The following is a 15,896-nucleotide window of genomic DNA, read 5'->3' as shown; positions in this document are numbered from 1 at the left end:
CGCAAGTTATTTACATACACATTTGTGGTTATATTCACCATATTTACAATAGAGTCACATTGACCCAATTGCACTCATAAATGTGCACACATTCATACACTAATATGTAGATCAGTAGGTAATTTGGGTTTAATTGTCTTACCCTGGGGACACATTGAGACGTAGCTGGATAGAGATGAAATCAAACCCACAGCCATCCAGTTGCAAGAGGAGGATTCTTATTGTTGAGCCACAGACCAAGAAAACTTGTATAAGTTTTCTAAATTAAAATTTTTAAATACAGTATTAATCCCCTTAAAATGACAGTAATCAAAATCTGATACCCACAAATTTGTCTCATTTTTACAAACACAGTCCAACTAATTCACATCTGTTCACTTTAAGTCTGCCTGCTTTAATAATGGCTTGCTTCATAAACATTGTTAAAGTCACTGCTTAGTTGTTGTAATTATTAAACATTATGGATAGGATGTTTCTTCATTCCTTTAGTTCAACTTCCAGAGTTAGCAACCCTGCTGTCCTAGTTCTAGACTTGAATTGCAGCTGGAAGGCAAATTCATCTCCACCCTTGTTGTGACAGAGAGAAATTAGGAACAAGTTATCCAAGGCCTTTGTGTGATGAGGAAAAACAGATTTGTCAGGAAAGCTAATGCTAATTGACACTCTCCAACACGCCTCCGTCTTCCAAAGGACTCCATCTCCACTGACAGATGACGGCAGTACAGGGAGGTTGGGTTGTAGTAAGGGAGCGCGGGTTGTACCTTAGACGCTCGGAAAGAAAAATGAGGGCTCACACTGCGCTGACAGTCCAATCCCTCAGTCCGGCCCATTAGCCACAACAGAATTTCTGCACAGATAGTGTGTCGGAGGTACCACCCATAAACAAACTGGTGCCCACCGTGGGCCACGAGGTCACCCAGCATGATAGAGGTTATTAAGTGCTGCTTCTGTTTGGACATCAATCACAGGTGTGCAAGTCGGGTTTAAATGGATTATTCCTTCCAAGGAGAAGACACCTCTCAATGTCTCCCTGCAAAAGAGCCAAGGGTCCAACTACCTCGACTTAGAGAGGTCACTTTCTCTTTTAGTGTCTCGTTCTTTTCTGTCCTTCCTCTAACACATTCTTCTGACTGTTTTTTTCACATAAACTAGAAGCACAGTCAAATCCACTTGTATAAAGTTCTATTTTAGGATCCAGCATAGACCAGTGGTTCCCAAAACGTTAGAGGAAAAATAAAAAATAAAATCTTGACGCCATCACCATGACCTCAGCAAGACTGGAAAAAAAATCGCCAAGATCATTTTTAGTTAACAATTTATGTTGATTTCATTTCCTTTTACAACAATTTTTGTTTTGTCAAAAAAGTAAAAAGAACAAAACAACATGAACTATTTTCTTTTGTTTTTAAAAACCACTCAAGTCATAACAGCAATCCCCTCAGACAATAGAAATAAAGTTAATTGCTCCATAATAGATACAACAAATTGTCCAATTCTGCACTTTGCAATTATATTGAGAACATGGGAGCACATTTCAACTGCACTTTAAAAGTTCAGTGTCGCTCCGGTTAAAATTAAATTAATTTTTGGTACAATTTTCATGCTCATGTGGCTATATCATGGTTTGTTGGTTCAGTGCTCTCCACACTAAGCATTGAAAGGAATCACTGGCATAAAAAAACGTTTTTCCAAGTTCTTTTGCTATTTGGATTACCTTTATTAATGCTCAGTAGAAACTTGGAGAACTATTACTTGCAAGGTGAATCCAAAGCTAATTAACTACACTTAACCATATACATTTGGCTGTCCTAATAAATATATATATAAAAAAGCTTTATTTCAAATTTAAGTTGCTATAAAACTAATTGAGAAATTTTTTTTCCCTTGCATTTTCTTTGATTTTGAAAATATAAAGCAAGACGTTTGCGTGCAAAGTTTGCACAGTTTAACTTGTACCTGTTTTCATAAAGTAAAAGCAGTGAGAAGTGCTAATGAATGGTTTATTATGACTTATGTTCGTAAGCATAGCAACCATGTTGGATTTTGAGGTTGAGACAGATGAGAAACCTCTGATGTTTCCACTTGAAACTGACATTTTAGAACAAGGCATTGGAAATCAAAGCATATCTTTCAGTTAAACATTCAGGGCCAATCTATAGAAGTATTTTCTCTTCCTTTATGTCTTTTAAAGAAAAATCTGAACAAAGCTAACAAAAACTAACAGGTCTATTACTGCTTTAATTTGTGTCAGTATATTTTCTGAGGTTGTGCTTATTTCAGAAAGTTAGGCAAGCCTACTGCAGAAACCTTAGCCTTGCAAGGATCACATCGGACACTGAAAGAGCATTTTCCAGCAGCCTTGTGATGACTCGTACACTCCAGGAAACGTCTGTTCAGATTAATGTTTGCATGGAGCTGAGGATTGACGGGTAGGATGTGAACGCAAGGACATGAAGATTACGTGTACTGTTTGCCTGACAGATACCCTCTCAAGCATGCATTTATAACCCTATCAAAATAATCAGAGGTGCTCAGCGCAGCAGAGCTGCCACTCTACTTTGGACAAATATTTCCCTGTTTATGTCTAACCTTCCACCTTTGGTGCATCTGTCTCCGTGACGGATCTGAAGATTGTTGACAAAGGAGTTTCAGCACTGGCTGGTGCCTGTGGGAGATATGTGGTTGTAATCCAGCCAAGCTCTACTGGTATGTCCACAGTGCTCCTGTGTACAGATCAAAGGTGTTTCACAGCAAAGATTTTTTTTTTCCTTTCGCCAGCATCATGCTCTGGTTTTCTTCATCCTTGTCTAGGATTAGGAGGGTGGCAGATATTCATGGCACCTTATCTCTTAACGTTGATGGCTTTCTGCTTGCTAGCCAGAGATGGCTTGGGAAAATGTACCCCCTCTCTTAAAGGCTAGGATTTACTACACGGGGCTTAGTCCGGCTGGGTTTGGGAATTTCAAGGTGCGTCAGAGCAATATGTGGTATCTGTGGGCAGCAGAGTGGCAACAGAAACTTTGTAGCCCATTTAATAGAGTCACACAGCTTGAATTGCGCTAAACACTTTCTTTGCTCCAACATTGTCATGGATGATAAGCCAAATGTAAAAGCACTGAGTAATCTCAGGTCAATAAGTGCAGGCTTCTGCAAAGAGTGGTTTGTGCTTAACTCCTGCAGATCATACAGAGTTGAGAATGTTTAAAAAAAACCAAACTAGTAAATTAGGGAGGTTCAGTTTTAGCATTTAGGACATTCCAGCCTTCGCCTTTATGGAATGTTTCCAAGGAAGGTCATAAACTGTTTTGCCACGGAGGCTACATTTCCATCTTTCCGCCTCTTTTTCTGCCTCTCTTCCTCATTCAGCAGCCTCCCATCTCTCTTTGTCTCTGTAACCTTCTGTGGGCTTCAAAGTCGGTCACGGCCCCACTGTCGTGTTGCACTGCTGGTGTAAGAGCTGCTCCGGGCAGTTTGACACCCACGCTTCGGCGTACGGAGTCCTGGGGCGCTACTCCGTCCTCCACCCCGGGTCACCTCACCTCTCCTCTGGGCCCTGATGGGGTGACCACCCTACTTCCCAGCGTGCTTTCCACATGAACACGCAGCTCTGCTTCCCTCAACTAGAGCAGCCCGCAAAATGCTGCCTTCATTACTGATTTCTTCCTCTCATTCAAACTACCATCAGCTAATCTGCGTTATATTGTATCACAAATGGTCCGTTCTGCCTTTCTGTCAGGACCTGGATTTTCAAAAGAGAGACTCGTATTATGCATCTTACTGAAGATATATTCACCAACATGTAAAATAATTTATGAAAAGTAACAGATATTTACGTGATGGGTGTGGTTGCTTTTTTGTGTTGTGACGCCATCGATTCACTCAGTCTGAAGACAAAAACTTTTAGCTTTTTAAACATTGTTTCTTGTTTTATATTTGTATAATTTAAGACTATATTTTCTGAGTCACTAATAGCAGGAAGGAAGATTTTAATTGGACAGAAATGTTTCTTTTTTCTTTTTAAAAAAACTTGTTTTAAATAAAAAACTTTATGTCTCTAACAGGCGTAAGACAAGATTATCTGCCTTATAAAACAACATTGAACCACACTATTTTAAATATATTTAATTAGCATTTAAATATATCCCAGAACTAGCTAAAAGGAACTAATGGCGCACTGGGAGAGGCTGCCTTTGACCTGTATGATATCAAATACCATGAACTGAATTTGACATTTACAACTGTTTTAGCTTTTTTTCAGTCTCTTATGCAAACATTCTCACAAAGTGCCTTCGTAAAACATGGCACGTGCCATTGGATCCTTTTTCTCCGGATGCTGCTCTCTGCTGGGTGATAAAGTAGAGAAGCCTTCAGCTGAAATAACACTGCACCACCTGAGCCCTCATCAGGGGCGCTGCACCGCGCATTTCCCATCAGTGCACCTCACTAAGACAAATCTCTCTGAGCCAGCCATATTCCCAGCATAGTAGAGAGGCGAGCCAAATCGAGCAGAGACCCTGGAGGGCCCACCATCACTGTGGCTAATGCTAGCGCCTCACCACCTGACAGATTGGCTTCTCCTAAACGCTGCACACAGGAAACCCTAGAAAGGAGGCGGTTGAGGGGAAGAGATGTAAGAGCAGCACAGAATTTGTGCATTTTGTGTGCACTTCAGCATATAAAGGACTCGGCTCAATCCTGTGCTGCACATCTTTCAGAAAGTGGATTGTGTCAGCAGTGCTGCCGGTGGTGCCTGGACTCGGAAGCCCAGGAGTGGTGCTAGAGGTTGAGTTTTAAAGTACTTTATTGTATCCATTCCTCTCAGTTTAAATATACTTGGCCAAGCTGAAAGAGACAGAGAGGCAAAGAGAGAGGAGAGGAGAGGAAAGTTTAAAGTAGCATGATGAGAGAAAGCTGCTGATCCACTCAAATTGGTGCTGTCATAACTTTGTAACTTTGAGTTCCTCTGCCAGGCCACCTGCAGCTCAACTGATACTTCTTTTTCTGCCAGATCTCATTTTATCGTGTCTTTTCTGATCTTAGGTGGTGTGAATGTATTGATTTGATAGTTTTCTTTTTTTTTTTAAATTAGGCCTCTGGTTCACTTCTTTCAACCCGTGTTCTGTCCAGCTCTGCTATGATTAATAGCTGTAGTTGTCAAATCAATAGAGAATTTATAGAAACTGTTCTGAATGGATTGAATGCTCTCTGTACCTTTAGCTCATTTATGGTGACATGGAGGAACTATTATGTTTTAGTCTCCGTTTTGGAAGAAGTTTACCAGCCTGTGTTCAGACTCGTGGGGACAGAGGTAGATACTTAATTCTTTATTTACATTTTTTTGTTCATTTGTTTATGCGCTTCTGACACTTCTTGTGTCTGTGCTAACTGAACAGCTGGTCCCATCTCCCCGAAACTACTTTCCTCAGCTTTCCTGTCTGCCGCACATCTGTTTGCCTATGTTACTTGATGTGCAAGTTGGGTGTCGGTACACCTGCACAGGTGTGGGAACAGGTTCTTAAAAGGAAGCATCAGCAGGAACAAAAAAATGCATCTGAAAACGTTAAGTGTGCTTGAGATGTAGGAGAAGTCAGGTGACTAGAAGATTTTGGCATTCTGGATTAGCTCCTGAGCGCATGGCTCTTGGGGGCTCCTGTTAAAGGACAGGAGCCGTGAACAGACTTTGCACTGTCTGCAGATGCTGCAGAACAGAGCTGTAGGAGCAGGCTGGCAGTCACTGCTGGCTGGTATGCAGCTCACATCTTGCCTCACCCTGAGCTTGAATGGGAACTTGGCAAGGGCTTGGCAGTGTCTCAGCCCCCTCTTCTCTCATCAGTGTAACTCGGCCACTCCTGTCAAACTGAGAAAGAGGAGGAGAAAAACAGAGAAAAGGGGAGAGGCATCAGCAGCAGTCACATAGGTGAAGATCCAGAGCATGAATCTGCATATGTTGTTTATTGACTATTTCAGCAGGTGATTATGAGAATTTTGGTAGGAGCTACTGAGCGGCTTTGACGGGAGGAGTCACAGATAAGGGAAAAAAAATCAATAAATGCTCAGGTTAAGTCTTTACGTCCTTTCAGTTTCCTTTACATCTGTATGAAAGGACAGGTTGATGCTGTTCTTGTAAAGCTGTTTCATGGGTCACACACTGATGTCAATGATTGAACAAAATAAAAAAAAGTCTACATTTGAAAATATGACCCATGTGCTAACTAACAAGGTACAGTGTGACCTGGCCATTGGATCAGTTGATGCTGGTTGAAATTGAGGTGTTAACCTTTGTTGTTAGACTGTCTGCTGCAACCTGTAGTTCTTTACGAGGTCGGGGGTTTTAAACAGAGTCTTAAATCCTGTACTGGGTCACAGTGGCTGAAGAAACATGCCATGCTTGTTTGTTGGCATCGCATTTTGCACTGGACACACGTTGCTAACAGGATACTTCCAGAACAGCCAGCAGCTAACTACCTTATGGAGTACATTCAAAACTTAAAATATGTATTCAAAAACACAAGCAGCAACATTACGTCATGAATTTGCAATCCTGTATTGATGACAAGAGTCAGAACTTTCTATATTGTCGTCTTAATGATTCCTAATGGGGTTAAGGTCTGGACTTATGTAGAAATGTTTTCAGCTCCTTGAGATCCACTTTTTTCTACTTTGAACTTGATGATTTCTGGCATTGTCATCTCATAATATGCCTGGAAATGAAATACTGTATTTTTGTGTAGACAGCTGACCTAATTTTTTTGGACTTCTAACAGTGTTGATCATGACCTGACCAACTGAAGCAACCTTAAATTATAAAACTGCCCCCACAAGCTTGAACGATGAGCTTAAGACATCATGCATCACTTCCTCCACCTAGGTTCTTACCCCAATGCACCCAATGCTGCTGGATCAGGGTTAATGTGAAGTCATCCAAATGTAATACCTTGTTCCATCATTTAGGAGTTCAGTTATTATCCTTTGTGGAAAACTTAAATTTTACTTTTTGACTATAGGCTTGATGTCAAGCAATTTTCTTCAGATCATGCATTAAACAGAGCATTTAATAACAATTATGTTATTGAATCCCAAATAGGAAAATTCAACAGGAATTTCTTATCCTGCGCAAACATGGGGTGACAGTGGGGAGGAAATATTATCCTTTGACTGTGAGAAACCTCCAGAGTGGCCAGCTGTCATTAATGACTTGGAGCTAACAGAAAAGGAAGCATACTCTAAATAAATGAGTATGCTCATTTATTTAGTGCTCTTTTTACTCTTTCCCGTAAAAAGAGCACTTATCTATTGGCACCAACAGATCTGTCACTTTCTAAGGAAGTAAAAATGAGTACTCATTGTTCATTGCACCAATGTCAATGGCTACTTCTGTAAGACACCCACCTAAATGCAAAATCCACTGGGAGAATGGAAAGTAAAACAAACATGGTACACATATTTATTGGTAGCAAAAGCTTTCCACTAGGAGTACCTACTATGAAAAGAAAAACAGATTAGTGGCCCAATGGCTGTGTCCAGGAAACACACAGTTATACACAGAATCACTAGACCAGCAGAACTTTCTATGGAAAAAATTAAGAGCACAAAAGCTGGACGGCTCATTCCATGAAAGAGAGACAGCTTAGCATATATAACCAGAAAAAACCTTCCACAGACAGGAGAAGAATAGTAATTAGAAAGTTAATATTCTCTGTAGTAATTTTCCAAACCTTAGAAGGTTTTTCATAAAGGTGATATATATTTTATTCAGCCAGGTAGTGTGTAGTTACTTTAAAATCAGGACAGCTGAGGAACTTCTCGGTAGTAATTTGTCAGCTCTTTTGGTTCTGGCATATTTACTCTACCATGGTAGTAAAGCAGCCCCAGAGGATTTTTAAGTCAATATCTCGCTGTTGGAGTTGGGTCCTGTGAAGTTATCTACACTGGCAGCAAGTGATCTACAGATTAGTATCCAGCAGTCTTCATTTTCCTGGTCTAATTAGAAAATAATCAAGGAACAGTTTTTCTTCAGAGTGTTAACAAACTGTTACGGTTCCTCTGCTGACACAACTGTTAATATGATGGTTTGCTGCATTGTGCCTAGACTCCAGGTTCATGTTGGCAAGCTGATAAAACAAAGGAATGGTGTGCATGATCACACATCAAAGTGTAATTTCCCCATAAAGATAAAACATTAATCAGTTCTGCTTGAGGTGGTAATGAGTGAGGGTGTGATTGTGCGTGTGTGTGTAGCTTGTATCCACACTTTGAAGACCCTGTAATATTGTCTGTCTGTGTTTCCACATCACCCTGCATCTGGCAGCATTCGTCAACAGCAGTTGATCAGACAGTTGGTCTCATCTCGCTGATACGAGCAGGTTGCTTTTCATTGATTCAGGAGGAATTCTGCTGCTACCTGTGGAGATATCAGTTTTCTGTGTTTGCTTGCCTGACTGACTTTTTTTGTCTCCCATTTGACATCTGCATGCTGAATACAACCGCTGTTTACACTGTTTTTGTCTCCTCAGGCTATCCCAACGAGCCTGCAGCCGACATCGCTCTGGGCACAGTAAAGAAGTGGATCGAAGAAAACTCTGATAAGGTACGACACATTGCAGGGTGAAAAGTAAATTCCAGCTTCGAAGAAGCCATTGCCCTTTTCCTATTTCACTTTCCTTAACTTTTGAATATAAATGATTGGTCCACAGCTGAATCGCACAACCTCATTTGCTATGCATCTGTGTATATGACGGACGTCTTACCCACCTGGCAATTTGAGGTCTGCATGCACATCAAATTAAAAGCCAGTCTGAGACTAATCAGGCTTAAATGGTCTGTTGACGGTTGAATTGGTCTTTGCTGGGGATTGCTATTAAACTCAGAATTACATAACTCATCAGCAGCAATAACCGTATTTACAGGGCTTTGCAACAGGATTTAAACTCCATGTACGTTTTCACATGTTGTCACAGCAAAACCATGATCTCCAATGTATTTTATTGAAGTTTTATCTGTTGGACACAATAAAGCCAAATTTGTAAATTACTGGGCTAATGGAACATTTTCAAATCACAGATTAAACGGTTCTCTGTGAAATGTTGGGATATGGTTTTATTCCCTTACTCTTCTTTAAACTTTTTTTTATAACTTTATCTCTGACATATCTGGCATGTTCCTGAGATTAAACTGGGATAAAACAGAAACTATGATCATTGCTCCTGACAGTCACAGTCCTGATATCAAGCAGCACCTGAGTGTATGTGGGCTTTGACTTTCTTGCCAAGCCTCGGAAACCTTGGTGTGATTTTCAACTCTAACTCAGAGATTCTTTTTTTTTCTTTTAAATATCAAAAACAGCTACTTTCAGTTAAGGAACATCTCCAAACCATGATACATCATGTCAAAAACTGAGATGGAGGTGATTATTCATGCATTTATCTCTTCTCAAGTGAAGCACCATAACAGTCTTTTTACCTGCTTAAATAAAAAAAAAAGTAGTGAACAGTGAATAGTGAGCACAGAACTCTGCTCCAAGGCTTTTAACCAAAACAAGAAAGAGACTTGCACAGTGTAGCCCCAGCTTACATTTCTGACCTTATAAGTACTCCATAACACATCCTGAAACCTTAGATCTGCTAGTCACGGGTGACAGGTTTTTTTTTAAAAGCTGTGGCTCCCAAGTTGGGGAACACGTTGCCACCTTCTTTTCGCTGCATTGATTTGCTCCATTCTTTGAAAAAGCAGCTAAAGAAACTTTTATTTAGCAAAGATTTTTTTAGCAAGTACTGAATACAAATGTGCGTGCTTCAGTTGTAAGATTTTTATTGCCAAAAAAAAAATCATGTATAATTTTCTTTCATTTCCTACTTATGTTCTAAGCAGGATTCCAATTGAATACATTGAAGTTTGTGGTTGTGACTTAACAGCTGTGAATACAGTGTGTGGCATTATCTCTATCTATGAATTTAAAGCCTTGCTTCTTAAACAGTTCAGCTGTAGTATAGTTGTGTTTGCCAGAAAATAAATTGTGCCGTTATCATAGCGTCTTGGCCTTGATGTCAGATTAGATCTGATTATCAAGTGAAAATGCCGTGCTGTTAACATTGCATTTACCACTGTGCCAACACTTTTATATTATATTATCTTGCAACATGTTTAGCACTAATTTGCAGGGTTACACTTCAAGAGAAACCAATCTAAAGCTGGGAATAAATGCTATACAAACTGCTAGGAGTTTGAGACTATTTCATCAGTATGTATTGCGGCTTTCAAATGGAGTTTAACAGGTTGAACAGCAATCATACGTTTTTTTGTTTTATGACGCCAGAGCTTTGTCGAGTTGTCATGAGGCACTTTGAGTCTTTATGGAGCATTTATCAGTCTCTGTGAGTGAGTGATGGTAACCTTCGGGGGTCATCTCTATTTACCGAAGAACTGTTTATATCTATCTGTCACGGCGGATTGAGGTGTTTTATAAAGCTTACAATTTGATGTGCTGCAGCATCCCTCAGCTGGGGTTATGAATGCTGTGGACAGGCAGCCAAATGATACAGAGTTGGTAGATTACTTTGCAGTTGATGAGCTGTTTGCCGCACTTGTTCTCTGCCAGATGATTCCTGTAACATGCAGTTGTGGAATCCATCAGCTCTCTGGCATCAAGTGTGTTTCATACGGCTTATTGCTGGCTGTAAATAAAAGGGTAATGTGGGAAGCTGACGTTTGTGGCTGTGTTGTTCCACATCTAAGATTGCCACTTGATCAAAGGACACAATATTGTATTGCTTTGACTTATGTGTATCTCTGCTTTGGGCGAGCCAAGCAAAACATTTTACAATTCAAGTGGTGAGCGGGGTCTGCAGAGGCCTGCCCAAACACGGTTTGTTAAAACTGTCTGGTTACACATGGTGAATACTTAACTCTAAGTAGACCAAGTAAGTAAGCTTTTAACAAGATCAGAGAGAATAAAGTGATGTACTTTACCCAGAAGTGCAGCAATATTTTTCCTACACTGGATCAAATCACAGAGCAACATGAGTTACATCAGGAGTCATTGCTCCCATTTCCCCTTCATGCATTATTGCACAATGCTTTACAATTCCTGGTGCATCCCAGGCCTTTTTTCCCTTAAGCAATATTAAAAAAAAGTATTCCTTGTAGTAAATTTGAACTAAATGTATTTATATTAGTCTTCATAAAATAAAATCAGCCCCATAATGTGTAAAAATTTGTCTGAAGAATAAATGACATGCCTTTTCATTGAGGAAGACTTATTTCAAATTAAAGGAAGCATCTTAGAATCTAGAATTTGCATAGAGTTCAAGCAAATATAATCAACACTTTATTCTAATAAAATGAAAATATGGACAAAAGGAAATTAATAATCAAGTTTATGATCATCAAATATTATTCAGCTAATTAAATAATAGTGTTTTGATTGCTCAAAATACTTTTGTCTGAGTAAAAGTCAAAGCTGCTGTCAAACTGTTTCTTATCTTGCTGTGTAAATTGGCATTTTAAAAACCTGCAATGACTGAGTGTGAGGTTGGAACATACAGTATTTTATGTTTTTGGAAAATGTGTGCCACTTTTGATGTTCTTCTAGTTTAAATAGTGCATGTTGAGCTCTGGGGTGTGAAGTTCAGTGTTCTGCCCCTCAGGGCTGAGTATGTTACCTCTGAGTATGTTTCTTCTGTTTTTAAGGATCAACTGTTTACCTGGAAATGCATTAATGCTCCATGAGTGCCCCAAAGCGGTCAGAGAAATATTACCCGAATTATTTCAGGTCATCAGTTCACTTTTAGTTTCAGGCCTTCTGATGTGATTTGATCTTCATTGGTGCAAATTAAAAGCTATATTACATAAAGTACAGTTTAATGTTGAAACATTGTTGTGATTTTTGAGTTACAGTTGTGTAAATGTTTGAATTCCAGTTTTAAAACTTTTAAGTAAAAGGATATCTTAGGAAAAACAATTTAGTGTATATGTGATCAATCATCTTTTATTGCACCGGACAACAGCAATATTAGGCAGAATGAATCACCTTACTTGATCCGGATCAATAAGTATCTTGGCAGATAGGCAGAGCTCACTCAGTCTCTTTATTTGGCTGATTGGGAATCTGTTTGGGACAGTTAAAGTGTAACTCTTGGAATGGTGGGACCCAGCCATGGTGGTCTGTCTGGCACAGGTGCATGTTGGATTTTTGGATCCCCACTTAGATCAAATAGTGCACATAAAAAAACTGGCTCGGCATAGTTGAAAGAGTCTTCACAGTGGAAACAGGAAAAATGAACAAAGCCTTTCAGGACCTTCACTCAAAAATAGATGAAGGCATGGTGTTGACACAGAAATTTTACAAAAAAGTCTAACTTTGGCTGAAGCTAGGACAACACAGTTATTAGTCAGGGTAAGTATTTATTTTATTTTATTTTTTCTGACTGGCCCGATCAGTAAATGGTGGACTGCAATTAATTCTTTCTTTTTGGGGGGTAAGTTACGTGACAGCGAAGGACTAACTAGATACAGGCTTGAGGCAGTAAATAAATCAGTGGTTGTCTTGATAATTTCCTATTTTAAGAATAAAAATTCACATTCACTGAAAATCAAGGTTCAACACAATCATTGTCAATTAAATGTATATAGTCATTAATTAATTCAGAAGTTATTTATATTTTCAATTTGCAGCTTGAAAGAAGAACTCTCATAATTTGACAAGCTTTCAGATAACTTTTTTTTTAGCGTAAGTATCAAGGTCACATCTCCCTCACGTTCTTATGACTTTCGGATGCTTGGATTGGATTTAGAAGTGATCTGGAGAAAACACAGTTTGGTGTTTTAAGTATTTGCAGTAGTTACATTTCTTTTCCCTTGGAAGGAAAAGGCTGAATTAAAGCTGAATTCAGATTGATACACAATCAAATTGCAAAGTGCCGTCATCGGTAGTTGTGCGAGCTTTGAGCTGCACCCGCAATATCAAGATGACAACCACAGATATGTTTAGAAATACAATTTATCACAGCAGCATTTGGTCGATTGACACAACTAGAGTCAGTGTGATTGATAACTGACACAATCCTATTTCAGGCAGCATGTCATGAAAAATTATGAGATGACATCTGTTTACTGCATAGAGCAATCAATCAATACCAGCATTCAGAATAAAACCCTTGAATATATTGTTCCGTTAAAGTCATTTTGCTATTTTATTCATTCTCAGTTACTTTTCTTTCTTCAGAGTCAATCACCAGGCAGTGAGATGTTTTTTCTTTTAATGGTAAGCATTGTTACAGTGCCTCGGGGAATAAATTGCATGCCGTTTTTTTTTTTTTTTAAGATTGTGTCAAAAAGAAAAGTTTGTGAGCGTCTTTGTCGTGCACTGAACAAAAGCAATAGATTGCTGCGCTCGCTCACCTCGAGCTTTGTGCGCTCAGACCCAAAGCGTCTGTGATGTGGGCGTCCAGAGAGACGAGTCATTTCAGCGCCATGATAAGGAGCCTGCTCTGGGAAGATACTGTGCTATTGTGACTGAATTTCAGCACAATGGGCTGGCTGAGGATCTAACATGCCGGGGGTAACAGAGCACTGACCACAGGCTCCCTCTGCAAACCTCTCCACAGACTCATTCTTTCCAACATTATGGACTGGCTTGTGTATGTCAGCGTCTGCAGCTGTGTTATCCAGAATTGATACATTTGATTTTGGCATGCTGTAGTCATGCAACCGGCATGTAATTGAAATGTCCACAAAAGTGGTCTGCGGTTCAGGAATATATTATGTGTGAGACCAGACGGAACGATGGGATGGGAGGGAGCGGTGGGGTGTGATTGAGTCGCAAAGTTTATCTTCCAGGTCAGCGTTTTGCAGCCATGATGCGTTCACCAGCACACAATGGACCACACTGATAATTTGAAATTCACTGTTAGCTTGACAAAAACTTTCACAGTAATAGAACAAGCGTCCTCATCACGGTCAGGAATATCATATCCTTTGGTCCAGAGAGACTTCAGAAAAGATGACCGATTGAGGAAGGTTGACCTCAGCTTCTGTGTAATGTTCCCAAGAAAAAAAGGAAAATTATTTTTGCCATATACAAGACGTAAGCCCCAGAGGGGTTTCCCCTCAGTCTTGGAAGTTGTGGAAAACTGTGAAATCCACGTGATCCAGGACCTATTATTTTGTTGAAAAAGAAAATACGGCATGGAAAAAATATTTTTAAGTCATAATTGTATTTACTTTTTAATTGTCTAAGTAGCCCATCAAATTCATCCATCCGTCCAGCCATCGTAGCTTGTCACTGAAATCGAAACATTTACCATAAATCTATTATGAATTGTTGAATTAATACTTAGAAATGGAACAAAAATTGTCTACAAACTGCATATTTATCTAGGAAGGTTTGAGCATGAGACATTGTATAAGACTCCTGGGCAAGAAAAAAGTGAGGAAACCTCAAACCAGCACAACCAGCTCTGCAGATGGCATACAAGTGGTTCCTCCTGCTCACAGCCTGCATGCCTCTCCAGTCATTTGGCTTTGGCTTATTTCTCATTTTCAGATCTAATTTGGTTTAATTTGGGCTTACATAGGTTTAATCTACAGATGAAAAATGTGGTCTGACACTTTATTTGGCTGCCATGGATGTGCTCTGGACAGCCAAGCTTTTTAATGAACCATCTCAAGGAGCCGGCAGGCCCGTATTACTGAGACAGTCTGAGCACTTGAGACAGATTGAGAGTCTGTAATAAGCTCTGCTGCGCTGAGCTTCTCGGGACAGAATTGATGTGTAGAGATTTCACCTTTCAACATGGCACTGGCTTGGACTTTATTATTAAGCACGCTCCTTTGCCAGTGATGCTCCCAAAACAGTTGTTTACGTCCCAATTTCTGTTCTGTCAATAATCTGTTTACCTTAGCAGCATCTGTCACTTAAGAAATCTAATAATAAATTCACTCACAAACCCAGTCTGCAGACTCTGTGACAAATGTCAAGTGGCTATTAGGAATGAACACAGTTGTTGGTGTTATATAATGGTTTGCATAGATGTATGTGGATGTATATCAGTTTAACAGATGGCTGTATAACATGACAGTGTTGTCATTCATCAGAAGAAGATGCGTGTGTTTTGCTACAGGTGCTGTATACACCAGTTTACCTTCAGAATATGTAAATTAAACATCATCTTGCAGGTATAGCAGGCTGAGTAAACAATGTTGTGTTTTTGTTTCTATTGTAGTTTGCATTGTGATGAATTCAGTTCACAAACAGAAAATCCAAACAAACTCAATCATTTTGTTCATCAGATTTCTAATAAATCAGTGCTGTTGAATTTATTTACATCTAAGCCACCATATTTGTTTTTCACTATGATATAAAGTACAAATGATGTTTTTAAGCTAATATCTATATTGTCATTTGGATTTGTCATTAGATTCACTATTCTACAGGCTTTTTGTCTTGAGTCACCAGTGGATTACTCTTCTGAAGTTGAATGTTTTTGTTTTTCATTTTCATCATATTCTTCTCGATATGTTATCAATTGTTGTAATATTGCAATGTAATGCTTTTCTACAATTACCCAGCCCTAGTTTCCAACTCTAAGACATATTCCACTTATTTCATAAGTTTACAATTTATCAAAATTGTGCTACATAGATGTTTGGCATGGTCATTTTTAGTTATTTGTTTGGCTGGAAAACTGCAATACAGTTCTCTTCATATCCTCAAAGACAGCACAAGAGACAAATGAAGTGAGGGGTGAGAGTGTGAATGAGTGTTTGATCTCTAGTCAAGAGGGGGACTAATGTTGATCTGCCCTGTGTTAAAAGCTAGCATTAGTCTTTTGAAGTCCCTTTGAATTGATTTCTTTGATTGAAGGAATCAGGGAAATGTGACCAGTTCAAGATCCAGGAGC

At 39.4% G+C, this 15,896-nt stretch overlaps 1 protein-coding gene across 1 annotated transcript in view; it reads left to right on the top strand.

The window, feature by feature from the left end:
* macrod2 (mono-ADP ribosylhydrolase 2) overlaps window positions 1-15,896 on the top strand; it is a 466,505-nt gene that overhangs the window by 349,397 nt on the left and 101,212 nt on the right. The window contains exon 8 of the mRNA XM_088012960.1: window positions 8,514-8,587. Coding sequence (XP_087869086.1) covers window positions 8,514-8,587 — 74 coding nt within the window. The remainder of the gene's footprint in view (window positions 1-8,513; window positions 8,588-15,896) is intronic.

This window comes from Poecilia mexicana, unplaced genomic scaffold (genome assembly GCF_051168715.1).
Source record: "Poecilia mexicana isolate PSO_F unplaced genomic scaffold, ASM5116871v1 scaffold_15, whole genome shotgun sequence".
Classification (NCBI taxonomy): Eukaryota; Metazoa; Chordata; class Actinopteri; order Cyprinodontiformes; family Poeciliidae; genus Poecilia; species Poecilia mexicana.
This window is presented reverse-complemented; position numbering and strand designations above follow the sequence as displayed.